This window comes from Cebidichthys violaceus, unplaced genomic scaffold (assembly GCF_023349555.1).
Source record: "Cebidichthys violaceus isolate CVI_PGR_0920_01 unplaced genomic scaffold, fCebVio1.0.p SCAF_15, whole genome shotgun sequence".
NCBI lineage: Eukaryota > Metazoa > Chordata > Actinopteri > Perciformes > Stichaeidae > Cebidichthys > Cebidichthys violaceus.
Genome location: NW_027176318.1, coordinates 3,041,565 through 3,054,428, shown reverse-complemented (window position 1 = coordinate 3,054,428; position 12,864 = coordinate 3,041,565). Strand labels below are relative to the sequence as shown.

The 12,864-nt window shown below is 37.1% G+C and overlaps 1 protein-coding gene across 1 annotated transcript in view; it reads right to left on the bottom strand.

Annotated features, from left to right (window-relative positions):
• Window positions 1-3,877: 3,877 nt before the first annotated feature.
• c1ql3a (complement component 1, q subcomponent-like 3a) overlaps window positions 3,878-12,864 on the bottom strand; it is a 15,583-nt gene continuing 6,596 nt past the window's right edge. The window contains exon 2 of the mRNA XM_068709460.1: window positions 3,878-4,631. Within this exon, the coding sequence (XP_068565561.1) occupies window positions 4,452-4,631 (180 nt within the window). The 3' untranslated portion in view covers window positions 3,878-4,451. The remainder of the gene's footprint in view (window positions 4,632-12,864) is intronic.

Below are 12,864 nucleotides of genomic sequence, written 5' to 3'. Positions count from 1 at the left end.
GTGAAATAACTTCCCTGACTCATGTAATTCTCCTACTCTTCGTTCTCTTTCCTCATCTCTCCCGTGTGTGTAAATCTCACTCGAGACGGAAGTTCATCAGAATTCACATATTTGATTGGCTGAGCAGCATCACGTGATGTGATTTACAACGCATGTAATTGGTCGGTGCGTTTCCTGGAGCACTTGAAATAGAAGCGCTCCGTCAAAATTTTATAATTCTTAATTATCAGTTGTAGGTTAAGGGTCCAGATACAATGGCGTCTGGGTCCGCCTGTTACTGACCTCTGACCTTAATTTTCAGTCCACCTTAAGTGAGCCTGAGCCAGAGTTATTGCTAATTTTGGGGCTAACCCCCTTTGCTGTAATCATCTAATGGCTGACAAGTAACTTGGGTCTCCTTATGGATATTGAGGAGTTGAAGCATTTACTCACCGACAAATAAACTGTACACACATTGAACTACTACATTCCCAGCTGTAATTTTACTGCTGACTTCATACTAATCATAACACACACTAATGTTACGCTGGGCTTGCAACACACTGGCAGACACCCTGACAAGAGTATACCAGACAGGCACACAGCTGACAACCGCACAGATGAACTAATGGATGCAGTGGAGACTTACTGGCGACTGCCTGTTTTGCGCATACAATGCAGTTGGCAATAAACAATGGATTCAACTTGTTTGTGCATCAATTATGGAATTTAACCTGTTTGTGCATCAAATTATCATCCAGCTGGGCAGCCTTTTAGGCTTTAACGTATGAGTATGAGTATGAGTATGAGTACATGTACATGCTTACAGACCCGATACCCAATACTGGTATAGTTATCGGTGCATCCCTAATTGATACATTGTTATTCTCTTCTTCTGCATAGTGCTTTCAGTTCACATTGCAAGTTTGTTCAGGTTGGAGTAGGACAAGCACGCACTATTGCAATCGAGAAAACAACTTGAATAAACATCCTCAAAATGACTACCAGGACACACATTTGATGAATAATAGACCTATTGGAGCCACTCAGCCGTGGTGGTTGCTCCTAAATGTGGAAACTCAGTTTGAAGTTTGCATTGTTTTTGCAAACCACGGGATACGTTGAATGTCAACATTTCTGGTCCAATCTTTCCCACATAACAATATGCTTGTTGCGTAACAATGTAACGTAACAGTGTCACGTAACAATGTAACGTAACAATGTAACGTAAGAGTGTACATTACATTACATTACGATCATTTAGCAGATGCTTTTATCCAAAGCGACTTACAATTCTGTATCTATCTACACACCGTAGACGCAGCTACGGCAGCAATTTTGGGGTTAGGTGTCTTGCTCAAGGACACATTGACATGAGACTAGTGGAGCAGTAGCCGGGGATCGTACCGCCGACCCTCCGATTGAAAGGCGGCCCTGCTCTCTATTTAGCCACGGGCAACCCCGTTACGTGTAACGTAACAATGTAACGTAACAGTGTAACATAACAGTGTAACATAACAGTATCACGTAACAATGGCACGTAACAATGTAACGTAACAATGTAACATAACAGTGTCACATAACAGTGTTGCGTAACAATGTCACGTAACAATGTAACGTAACAGTGTAACGTAACAGTGTCACATAACAGTGGCACGTAACAATGGCACGTAACAATGTAACGTAACAGTGTAACGTAACAGTGTCATAAATAAACAACAACCACCCGTAGCTGCCATTCTTACGTAATGTTATGTAGCAACAACATTGCATAACTCAAGCATAAATCAAGCATTTTCTTTTGGTTTCACACAGAAAACCCCTCTGAACCGTCCTAAGTGGACTTTCTTGCTTGTTATATTCGTTATTATACCACGTAACTTTAAATAATAGTCGCTTGTTCTGACCCAATGCAAAACTGTCCACATTCAACATATCCTTGGTATGCAGCAACAAAGGGTCTAACCACTACTGTTAATACCAAAAGCCACCGTTGGTAACCAGTTCATTAGCATAAACAATAATTCAAAGGGTTGTGAGCTGTGTGCCTGCAACAGCACAACTATTTGGTTTGAAATAACTCACCACTGAATCTCAAGAAGCAGTTAAAGTTAAAGCTAAACATAGTAACATGATTCAGTGTACAGCAGTATGTGGTTTAAGAGGAACAGTCTGACATATTGGGAAGGACTTGTTTTAGCTGCAGTGGCATGTAAATGTATTAATTTCATAATGTTTTTCATGTTATTTAGTCTAGTTTGGTACAAAGACTTCAAGCACTGGAAACACTAACTGGTTAAAGAGGACGATACATCCTTGTAACAACTTTGTAGATGTCTTATTTACATGTTGCATATTACTATGGGGTGTATGTGTATCTCTGTACCCTGTGTCTGTTTATGCCACAGAAATATGTATTCATATCTGTATTTGGAATATACCAGGAGTGTGCCTGGCCAGAAGTTGTCTAGACTGCTTCATTTCTTAAATTAAATGGTTTTCTTCTGCCATTTATACTCATCATACTCCTATCTATCAGTGTAGATACAAAGTCAAGCTGTGTGCCCGTTAATGGTCTGGCTGAAAATCAAAAGTAGAAAAATAATTCAGAAGCACATTGGGGCCATATTGCATGATGTTCTAAAAGTCAGTTTGAAGTTCCCATGAATAACATGAGATAGTTTTTGTCAAAAATGAACATCTATCCACAATGGACATCAACGGTCCTGATGCTGCTTTATAGAGCTATGTGTGATACGTGTTTGTTTACTTTTTGGTGCATGTCATTTTAAAAGTTACATGCACCAATTCATGTACACAGAAAAAAGTATTTTGAGATCTGCGTCTGTGGTACATTGCGTCATTTGGGTTACTGGCTGGGTACTGAAGGGCAGGAGGCAAATATCACTGCAAAAAAAAATCCATGGCATTATCCCTGCATGTCAGAATAATGTAGTTGTCCACACCCTTAGAAGCTACTGCCTTGGTGGAGTGTAATGCATTTTTCCAACATGGGGCACACTACCTGCCAAACAATGTGTAATGTGTTTCATTCGGTGTTACTCACCAAATATGGGTCTCCATAAGGTCTAACAGACGTGTTGTCTGCAAATCTCCATCTCACATAAAACTCTTGCAAAGCCAACTATTTGAAATGTGACATTGTATACGTCAATGTTTACGAGCATATGGCCTTCTAGTTCTCTGCCTTTGCTGAAGCATTGCAGCATATGTTGGGGGGGTTCCCTCTACCTGTTGATCAGTGGAATAGGGTGGATCCCTCAGCAGGAATGTGTACCGCATTACGCGTATGCATGTGCACATGCAAAACATGGACCCGCTAATAGAAAAGAATGGCTCCATGTTTTAGGACAGACCCTTACTTTTGACTCACTTCTCGTAACAGCAGTTGTCTGAGGTTCAACATGGCCGCCCTCACTTCCCTCTTGCCTCCCAGCAGATTTATTTTTGCCAAACTTTCTCCCTCTGTAAAGCCAAGTTTTCTTTGCTATTTTGTAAATTAGGCCTAAGGAAAAGACTTATATATGCAGAAACATTAATGAAAGCATTTGAATAACGGGTTAGGGTTAACTAAATCAGGGTTAGGGTTGATTTTTAACGGGTAAAACCTATGATGAGGAATCACCACGTTAGATAATGATTAATATTAAAATCAGAACATGAGCATATAAACAATAATGTGTTAAATGTGTAATTTGATAACACGTAATCAAAAATAATAATTTTGTTAAAGACTCTATTCTATAAAGAGGTAATTGTGTTTATAATAGGAATTATAGTGAACTGCCAGTGATATCATAATGCCCTTCAAGTGTAACCAGCTTCTCCTTGCTATCTTCACAGCATTATATCAATGAAGAAAGAAAGAAACCACACACACTGACTGAGGGCTTTCTTAATAATTATTACCATGAATATAGTTTATTATACTAAGTATTGCACAAAATCATCCCACAGTCAGTTTTTAGAACTACCCACTAGCTGCTGCTTTTCTATCTGATTTCCTTTTTTTCCCCACATTCTTCTTGACTTCTTCTTCTTGCTTTGTTTAAAGGCAGCTTGTGGCCCAATCAGGCTACAGGTTACTGATGTTTAGTGAATGTCTGCCCACATCCCAACACATGCACAAACAAACTCCTCGCTCGCCGCTTTACCACCATCACTACATCAACACAAAGACATCAGCTGCAACTTTAAGTGTGATGTCATGGTATAAAGAGAGGATCACTTTGACAATTCCACCATTTCATTGAAGTAACTTTCACTCCGTACAGTGACATTGGCAGAATGTAGAAAATAAAATATTGTGCAGGTTATGAAGGCTGATTAATATTGTTTTATCCACACATGTTGAAAAGAGTAAGTCTGAGCATCATATTTGAAGGGGGAATATTTGTAAAAGGACTGGACGAGAAGGCCTGTAACAGCTCAGGGTATGATGGTGTTGTTGTCTAGTCAGCGTAGATGATGAATCCAGAGAAGGTGCTGTACTTGTTGTTGTTGCCTCCATGAGCTTTGCCTCCGTCTAGTTTAATGTAGACCTCGTCTCCTGGCTCTAGATGCAGCACAGCGCTGTTACTGGCATAGTCATAGTTTTGGTCCGCATCCTGGGCTATGGCACTGGCACGCACCTGGAGGAAGACACACACAGAAAAACACACGTATACAATTGTGCTTGAATCATACACATTAAGTAGAAATCTCAAAAGCAGCCTGAAGCCCTGATAATTCCCAAAAGGAGCTGAAATATTCATAACATCCCACATTTCAGAGAGTGGTGGACCCCGTCTCCGCTGACTCTTTCAGCTCCATTTTCACTCTGTGTACACATATAACTACAAAGACTGAGAGTTGAGCCACAGTCAAAAAAACAGATTGACCGTAGTATGTGGCTGAGCGTTCCGCCGCAGTGGACGAGGTGAACATACTGATGGGAAGAACTAATGGAAAGGTTTGCCCTCTGAGGAGCTTAAATGGGCTCAGTCAATATCTCCCAATCTGCATAATCTCAATTAGATTATGATATTTTGTGTGTACAAGAAACACACGATGATGGTAGAATTCATTCACGAGGAGCTTCCAGGTGAACTCAAAGTTAAGACACAGACAACATCAGTTTCTCTCTTCCCTCTCTCTCCCCAAGTTTCCTGTCTGTATCCCTGTTGTCATTACCAATAATAGTTAATAGAACTAAGGGGTTTCCCCGACTAAGAATTTACACAATCAAATGTGATCGGTCTCGTCTAACGTCAACTGATTGTTGAATTATGTCTCATTGACTCCCCCACTGTAAGCTATATGTATCCATAGAAAACTAGAACCATCGATATGTGATACACTATTTACATGATACAGAATAATGAACTGCTCTTTCAGGTGGATGTAGTAGTGTGTATGTGTGTGTGTGTGTGTGTGTGTGTGTGTGTGTGTGTGTGTGTGTGTGTGTTGGCGTGACGCTGTGCATGTACTAAAAGGGACCAACACACACGGTTTCTCAGCCTTCGTGATTTGATAAATAGAATCCCCCCCCCCCCCCCCCCCAAGACAGCAAGAGAGACAGAGATGCAAACAGCTTTTTCTACGCTTCTCCTTCAAAAATATATTTAGCGTTCTTATATGAGTGCTCTAATTCGTTAATCTATTAATAATAATAAAAAGGCCAAAATGGCCCCAAATCACCTTGTATTCAATGAGTCCGACTTCCTGTTTGGTTATCGGTATTCAAGAGGCTCTTATGTAAGTCTCCACATGTTATATACCAAATTTCATACAGCTGCTGAAAAGTTAAAGATGGGGTCTTTCATTTTGCTCGCTAGAGAGATATTTTTTCTTGCCCAAGGAAAAAAAACACATATCTATCTATCTATCTATCTATCTATCTATCTATCTATCTATCTATCTATCTATCTATCTATCTATCTATCTATTTTCTACACAATTGACAAGTTTGAAAGGTTTGGTGAGTTTTTGAGCATGGCAAGCACCCCAAAAATGCGTCCAATTTACAAAAATAAAAATTATCAAAAAGCTGATATCTACACCAGAATAGGCTATGTATAATGATTTATGGTAGAAAGAAACCAAGCAATTAAATGTGAAATCAGACATTCAGCATCCCCATATAGTCAGAATGGAATAATCCTTTGTTTCATAACCACATTTTTCCAACACTGCGTCTGTGAGATTGGTAGTCGAAACAGGCTCCATGGATGGAATGAGTAAATAATCAACTATCTAGGGTTACCTGTACATGAATTAGGAGTGTCACCATTACCGGTATTGATGATAACTGTGATATTAAAAAATGAAAAATTCAAAGATTGGCCATTTTCAAATATAGATATAGATTAAATATAGATTTGTTGCAGTCTCTGAGTCGGACTGTGACACAAACAGAGAGACAAGCTAGTTGGCTGCTTACAAAAGCTTTTTTTATTTCCCACAAACAATACATAATAAATAAATTAAACAATACAAAGGGTAGGTATCAGTTGTCAGTCCTGAAGTGCATGTATGGGTGTGTGTGTGTGTGTGTGTGTGTGTGTGTGTGTGTGTGTGTGTGTGTGTGTGTGTGTGTGTGTGTGTGTATAGCAGAATATACAGAATGTAAACCAAAAAGAACTGTGTAAAGCCGGTGGCAGAAAGGATTCCCTCTCCAAAAGAGCGAGGCTACCAAAAGAAGAAGGTATTGATGGGCAAACCCACAGCAACTCAGGTGTGGCTCATCCAGCTGATGACACTCTGATACGCCACCACTGCAAGCAAGTAACCATTTGTGACACTCTTCCCATCATCAATGGGTTAGAACTCTCTCCATCTGCTGGCTCAGAGAGGGATCGGCTCTCTGCTCCGCCACCAGGTCACTGCGATAAACAGTGAGGAGATAGTCAGGGACAGCCACAGAGGAAACCTCCCCCTCCTCTGCACCACCTCTCTCAAGCATGGACTCAGGGTCCAACTCCACATGGTCCTTAGACTTTGTCTCCACACAAGGAACATCAGGGAAACACTGCACACTCTCATCATGTATCACTGCAACAGAGGGAGAAAATGTTACCACCGGAGATGTTGGACTGCCAGCCCACACGCGACTACCAGCCAGGCTAGTACCCTAGAACAGTGGACCCACCATCACCCCTTGATGACAAGACGCGACCCAAATTTTCAACTTCTCAAATGTGTTTAGTGAAAAGATGGTGCTGTTTGAACCTGAGCTGAACATGTCCTCTGCAGTCGTAGTAGTAGGGATCTCTCTTGTTCCCGTCAGTCCCCGTCCCACACGTTTCACGTAAACCAGTAAAACTGCTTTGTTTGTTGCGTCCGTGGATTCGTCCATTTGTAATGCAAAATGACCGCTTGCCTTAATTCGAGCTGTGATCTGTTGTTTGATGTCATCTGACATGTGTTCAATTCGCCTATTTATAGTGTCATTTGACAGAGGTATAGTTTTCAGTTTATCCGCTGCGGATTGATCCAACACGTCCATGTCCATGGCTGCAGGTAAGTAAGACACTTTTGTGATGTCCTCAGGTCTTGAAGTTGTCTTGGAAAGTACTCAACAGGTTTATCTTTGAGAGAAGGCTGTTTTGTTTCCAAATGCCGCTTCAGTTTTGACGGCGTCATGCTTTCTTGTGCCAGAACCTCGCTGCACAAAACACACTGAGGTTTTTGTCCTCTTTTGTCCTCAATGTAAGAAAATCCATCTCTCATGTAGTCGTTATCGTACTTGTGTTTCACTCAATTAGCATGAAGACAAACTTTGTGGGTGTTCTTCTACACTGTGAAATGGCGGGTGTGTAATAGCATTACAAGGCATTAACGCCAAATACTTAAGGTGTGTGAATAACTCCGCTGCATAAAGAAAACCCTTCAAAATAAAAGCACAGGATTTTTTTTTTCTTCTTTTCTTTTTTTTTCAGGCAAAGGCCCGAAAACCAACTTTTGGGTTGCGACCCACCAGTTGAGAATCACTGCCCTAGATGTGCACTCCTCTAATTGGCAAGGCAGGACGCACGCCCACAGCGACCTCACCCTGGACCAAACCACAGTTAATTTATGCACATTTAAACCCATCCCCTGCATTACAATGCAATCCCCAGTATCAGTCCATATATGTCCATATATCTTATGATGAGTCAATAAAGATAAATGACTACGGTCATGTCCATATATCTTATGATGAGTCAATAAAGATAAATGACTACGGTCATGTTCATATATCTTATGAGTCAATAAAGTAAAATGAATAAGGTCATGTTCATATATCTTATGAGTCAATAAAGTAAAATGAATAAGGTCATGTCCATATATCTTATGAGTCAATAAAGTAAAATGAATAAGGTCATGTCCATATATCTTATGAGTCAATAAAGTAAAATGAATAAGGTCATGTCCATATATCTTATGAGTCAATAAAGTAAAATGAATAAGGTCATGTCCATATATCGTATGATGAGTCAATAAAGATAAATTAATAAGGTCATGTTCATATATCTTATGAGTCAATAAAGATAAATGAATAAGGTCATGTCCATATATCTTATGAGTCAATAAAGATAAATGAATAAGGTCATGTTCATATATCTTATGAGTCAATAAAGATAAATGAATAAGGTCATGTCCATATATCTTATGAGTCAATAAAGATAAATGAATAAGGTCATGTCCATATATCTTATAATGAGTCAATAAAGATAAATGAATAAGGTCATGTCCATATATCTTATGAGTCAATAAAGATAAATGAATAAGGTCATGTCCATATATCTTATAATGAGTCAATAAAGATAAATGAATAAGGTCATGTCCATATATCTTATGATGAGTCAATAAAGATAAATGAATAAAGTCATGTTCATATATCTTATGAGTCAATAAAGTAAAATGAATAAGGTCATGTCCATATATCTTATAATGAGTCAATAAAGATAAATGAATAAGGTCATGTCCATATATCTTATGATGAGTCAATAAAGATAAATGAATAAGGTCATGTCCATATATCTTATGATGAGTCAATAAAGATAAATGAATAAGGTCATGTCCATATATCTTATGATGAGTCAATAAAGATAAATGAATAAGGTCATGTCCATATATCTTATGATGAGTCAATAAAGATAAATGAATAAGGTCATGTCCATATATCTTATGAGTTAATAAAGTAAAATGAATAAGGTCATGTCCATATATCTTATGATGAGTCAATAAAGATAAATGAATAAGGTCATGTTCATATATCTTATGAGTCAATAAAGATAAATGAATAAGGTCATGTTCATATATCTTATGAGTCAATAAAGATAAATGAATAAGGTCATGTCCATATATCTTATGATGAGTCAATAAAGATAAATGAATAAGGTCATGTTCATATATCTTATGAGTCAATAAAGATAAATGAATAAGGTCATGTCCATATATCTTATAATGAGTCAATAAAGATAAATGAATAAGGTCATGTCCATATATCTTATGATGAGTCAATAAAGATAAATGAATAAGGTCATGTCCATATATCTTATGATGAGTCAATAAAGATAAATGAATAAGGTCATGTCCATATATCTTATGATGAGTCAATAAAGATAAATGAATAAGGTCATGTCCATATATCTTATGAGTTAATAAAGTAAAATGAATAAGGTCATGTCCATATATCTTATGATGAGTCAATAAAGATAAATGAATAAGGTCATGTTCATATATCTTATGAGTCAATAAAGATAAATGAATAAGGTCATGTCCATATATCTTATAATGAGTCAATAAAGATAAATGAATAAAGTCATGTCCATATATCTTATGATGAGTCAATAAAGATAAATGAATAAGGTCATGTTCATATATCTTATGAGTCAATAAAGTAAAATGAATAAGGTCATGTCCATATATCTTATGATGAGTCAATAAAGATAAATGAATAAGGTCATGTTCATATATCTTATAATGAGTCAATAAAGATAAATGAATAAGGTCATGTCCATATATCTTATAATGAGTCAATAAAGATAAATGAATAAGGTCATGTCCATATATCGGTAACACATTATAATAACTACACACTATGAAGCATTAGTTAAGTATGAGTAAACACTCAATTCATCATTTATAAAGCATTGTTCCTACATTAACACTCATTAGTATGCAATTCATAACAACAGTTATAAATGTTTTATTCCTGATGAATAAGCTTATCTATTATGTGCTTATTGTAAGTTGCTTTGGATAAAAGCGTCTGCTAAATGACTGTAATGTAATAATGTAATGTAATGTGTTTCATGAATATGTTTTCATACTTTATAAATGATGGATTCCCCATTTGTAAATGAAGTATTATATATATTACAAACCAATTATTGAGGAGTTGTAGATGATTAATAAGATCATTTATAAAGTGTAAGTAAATGATTAAGAACTTCTTTAGATATACATTATTCATGCATTGTATATAATGATTTAGATATGCACTGATGGTTAGGGACTATGTTAATGTATGCTTTATAAACGCGTATTAACATATACTGTTCAGTTGATAGTAATTTGTGTGACAAGCCGATTGAGCACAAAACTATAAGGCTTATGGGTCCAGCAGTACACAAAATTAGCTGTGCGCAGACACAGAGATGTACACATTCAAGTACACACGTCCACAACTGAATACATTATCGTCCATAATGATAAAAAACAGGAAAAGTGATCACGAGAGGAAATGTTTTGGGACTTTTTAGACCATTTAAAATATAAATGTCCCAACAGCTTTGGAGGAATGGTGACAAAACATTTTATGGAGTAGGGACATAAATAATACATCTATTACTTTGATATGAACAAATAATGACCGAAACAGCTTCCAAATGTTTGCAGAAATGCCCCCTTTCTTATATTTACGTCCTTTTATTGCAGTCATTCATGCAATTTCTCCCGTTGAGAAAGTTGTTTTTTTTCCAAAAGTTGACCAACTTTTCATACATCCGGGGCTCCTCCCTTTATAGACACAAAAATAAATGCATGGCCCAACGCAATTGTGACTTGTTTCTTCCCACTACTAAAACCTTATGTTCTCTTTCCACTATTGATTTCTACCCAGGCCATTAACAGTCAAAAAACGAATCATGCTTAGTTATGCAAATAGATGTCATGTTCACGATGACATGGCAAGAAAATGTTCACCGGGAAGATAAAGTCACTTTTGTGAACAAATAGGTTTATGTTCATATATATATATACACACTTTTTTGTATATATATTTATTTATATTATACATTGTTAAAAGTTTATACCTACATCTGTTCTACTTTTTTGTTGCCCTTGTTTTATTTTATATATATATATATATATATATATATATATATATATATATATATATATATATATATATATATATTTATTTTATTTTTTTTTATTTATTTTTTTTCTTGTTTATTGTAAACTTGTGTATGTACATTGAGAGCGAAGTGGAAACCGGAGAAAATGATGCGTACGCATAGATTGCCAATAAAGCTGATTCTGATTCTGAAATATATTTCCAAGTTTAAGCATTTTGTGTGGGGCTGGGCAACATGGCCAAACATCACAACAAATGTCAAATCATGATTTCGTTCAGGTAGATCTCTGCGTCTTTTAGCAACTTTCTCACTGCTCCCACAGTTGTTTAGAAGCTATTCAGATCTGATCGTTACTTTAGCTTAGCTGTTAGCGCAGTTTAATATATTCTCAATAATATTCTTACGGCAATTTTGAGATTGTGTGCCTTGTCTTTCTCTCATCCATCACCTCCTCACTGGGTTTGTTTTCCAAAGCAGCTAACCCTCCTCCATGGACAGTAGGCCCAATCCCAACCACCACACTCCCGGACTCACAGACTTTAAGGCGCTAAACATGAAATCAGAGGATATTTATTCATTAACATTTCATTTTGTCATTGAAGCTGTTTTGACAAAAACAAGTAGATAGATTATCTAAAATGACTTCTTTTTTGTAAGGAAAGAGCCTGGAAGACGTTCAAATTAGGGAGTGAAAAGTATAAGATAAATACCCACAGAATTCTACATTTAGCATGTTGAAAAAATGCTGAAAACTGAAATGTGATAATAGAGATGATGATGATGAAGGATTTTTAACCCTAACATTAAAACTGATTAACTTCCTCCCGGGAAACTGCTCTCAGGACCCCTTGGTTAGTGGTTAGGGTTAGGCTCAGTTTACCACGAGCCTGGACCGACTCACAGCAGATAAGAGACACAACAACCAGGCATCAGTCTTAACACACAAAGCGATTTATGAAGTATCAGACCCCCCCCCCCCCCCCCCCCCGTAAGGAGCCTACAAGGTTTTAAGAACCCCTCCTTTCTTGGTTTACGAGCATCTACATTCCTGAGGCGCAGAAAAGACACACAGATGCATCTGATTGGGAATTATGATGCAAAAAAACCATGTACCTTAATTGTTTTGTTATGCCAAACTAACATATGTTTAGTATAAGGAAGAGCGCTTTGACAAGTCGGTTTTGGACCGTCTCTTGTCTCCAATACTGTGATTCCTTGTCATACAAGTCTGTGAGCAAGTTAGACATGACTTTATATTTCTATTTCAATTTATATAACATAAACACTCACTGCTAATTAACAGGCCTATCCTTTTATATAATCATTTGGTAATATCCTGCTACTGGTATTTTCATATATGCATCTTCGTGTCCCCAGATATCTAAAACAGATATCTGAATGCAAAGTAAAGCCATGTTTTAGTTAGTCCTTGTGTTTTGTAGATACATTTTGAATCTACCTCAGCGTAATACATTCACTTTACTTGTAAACCATATCAAATTGACTCTCTTAACTGTTCCATTCACAAATTGACTGT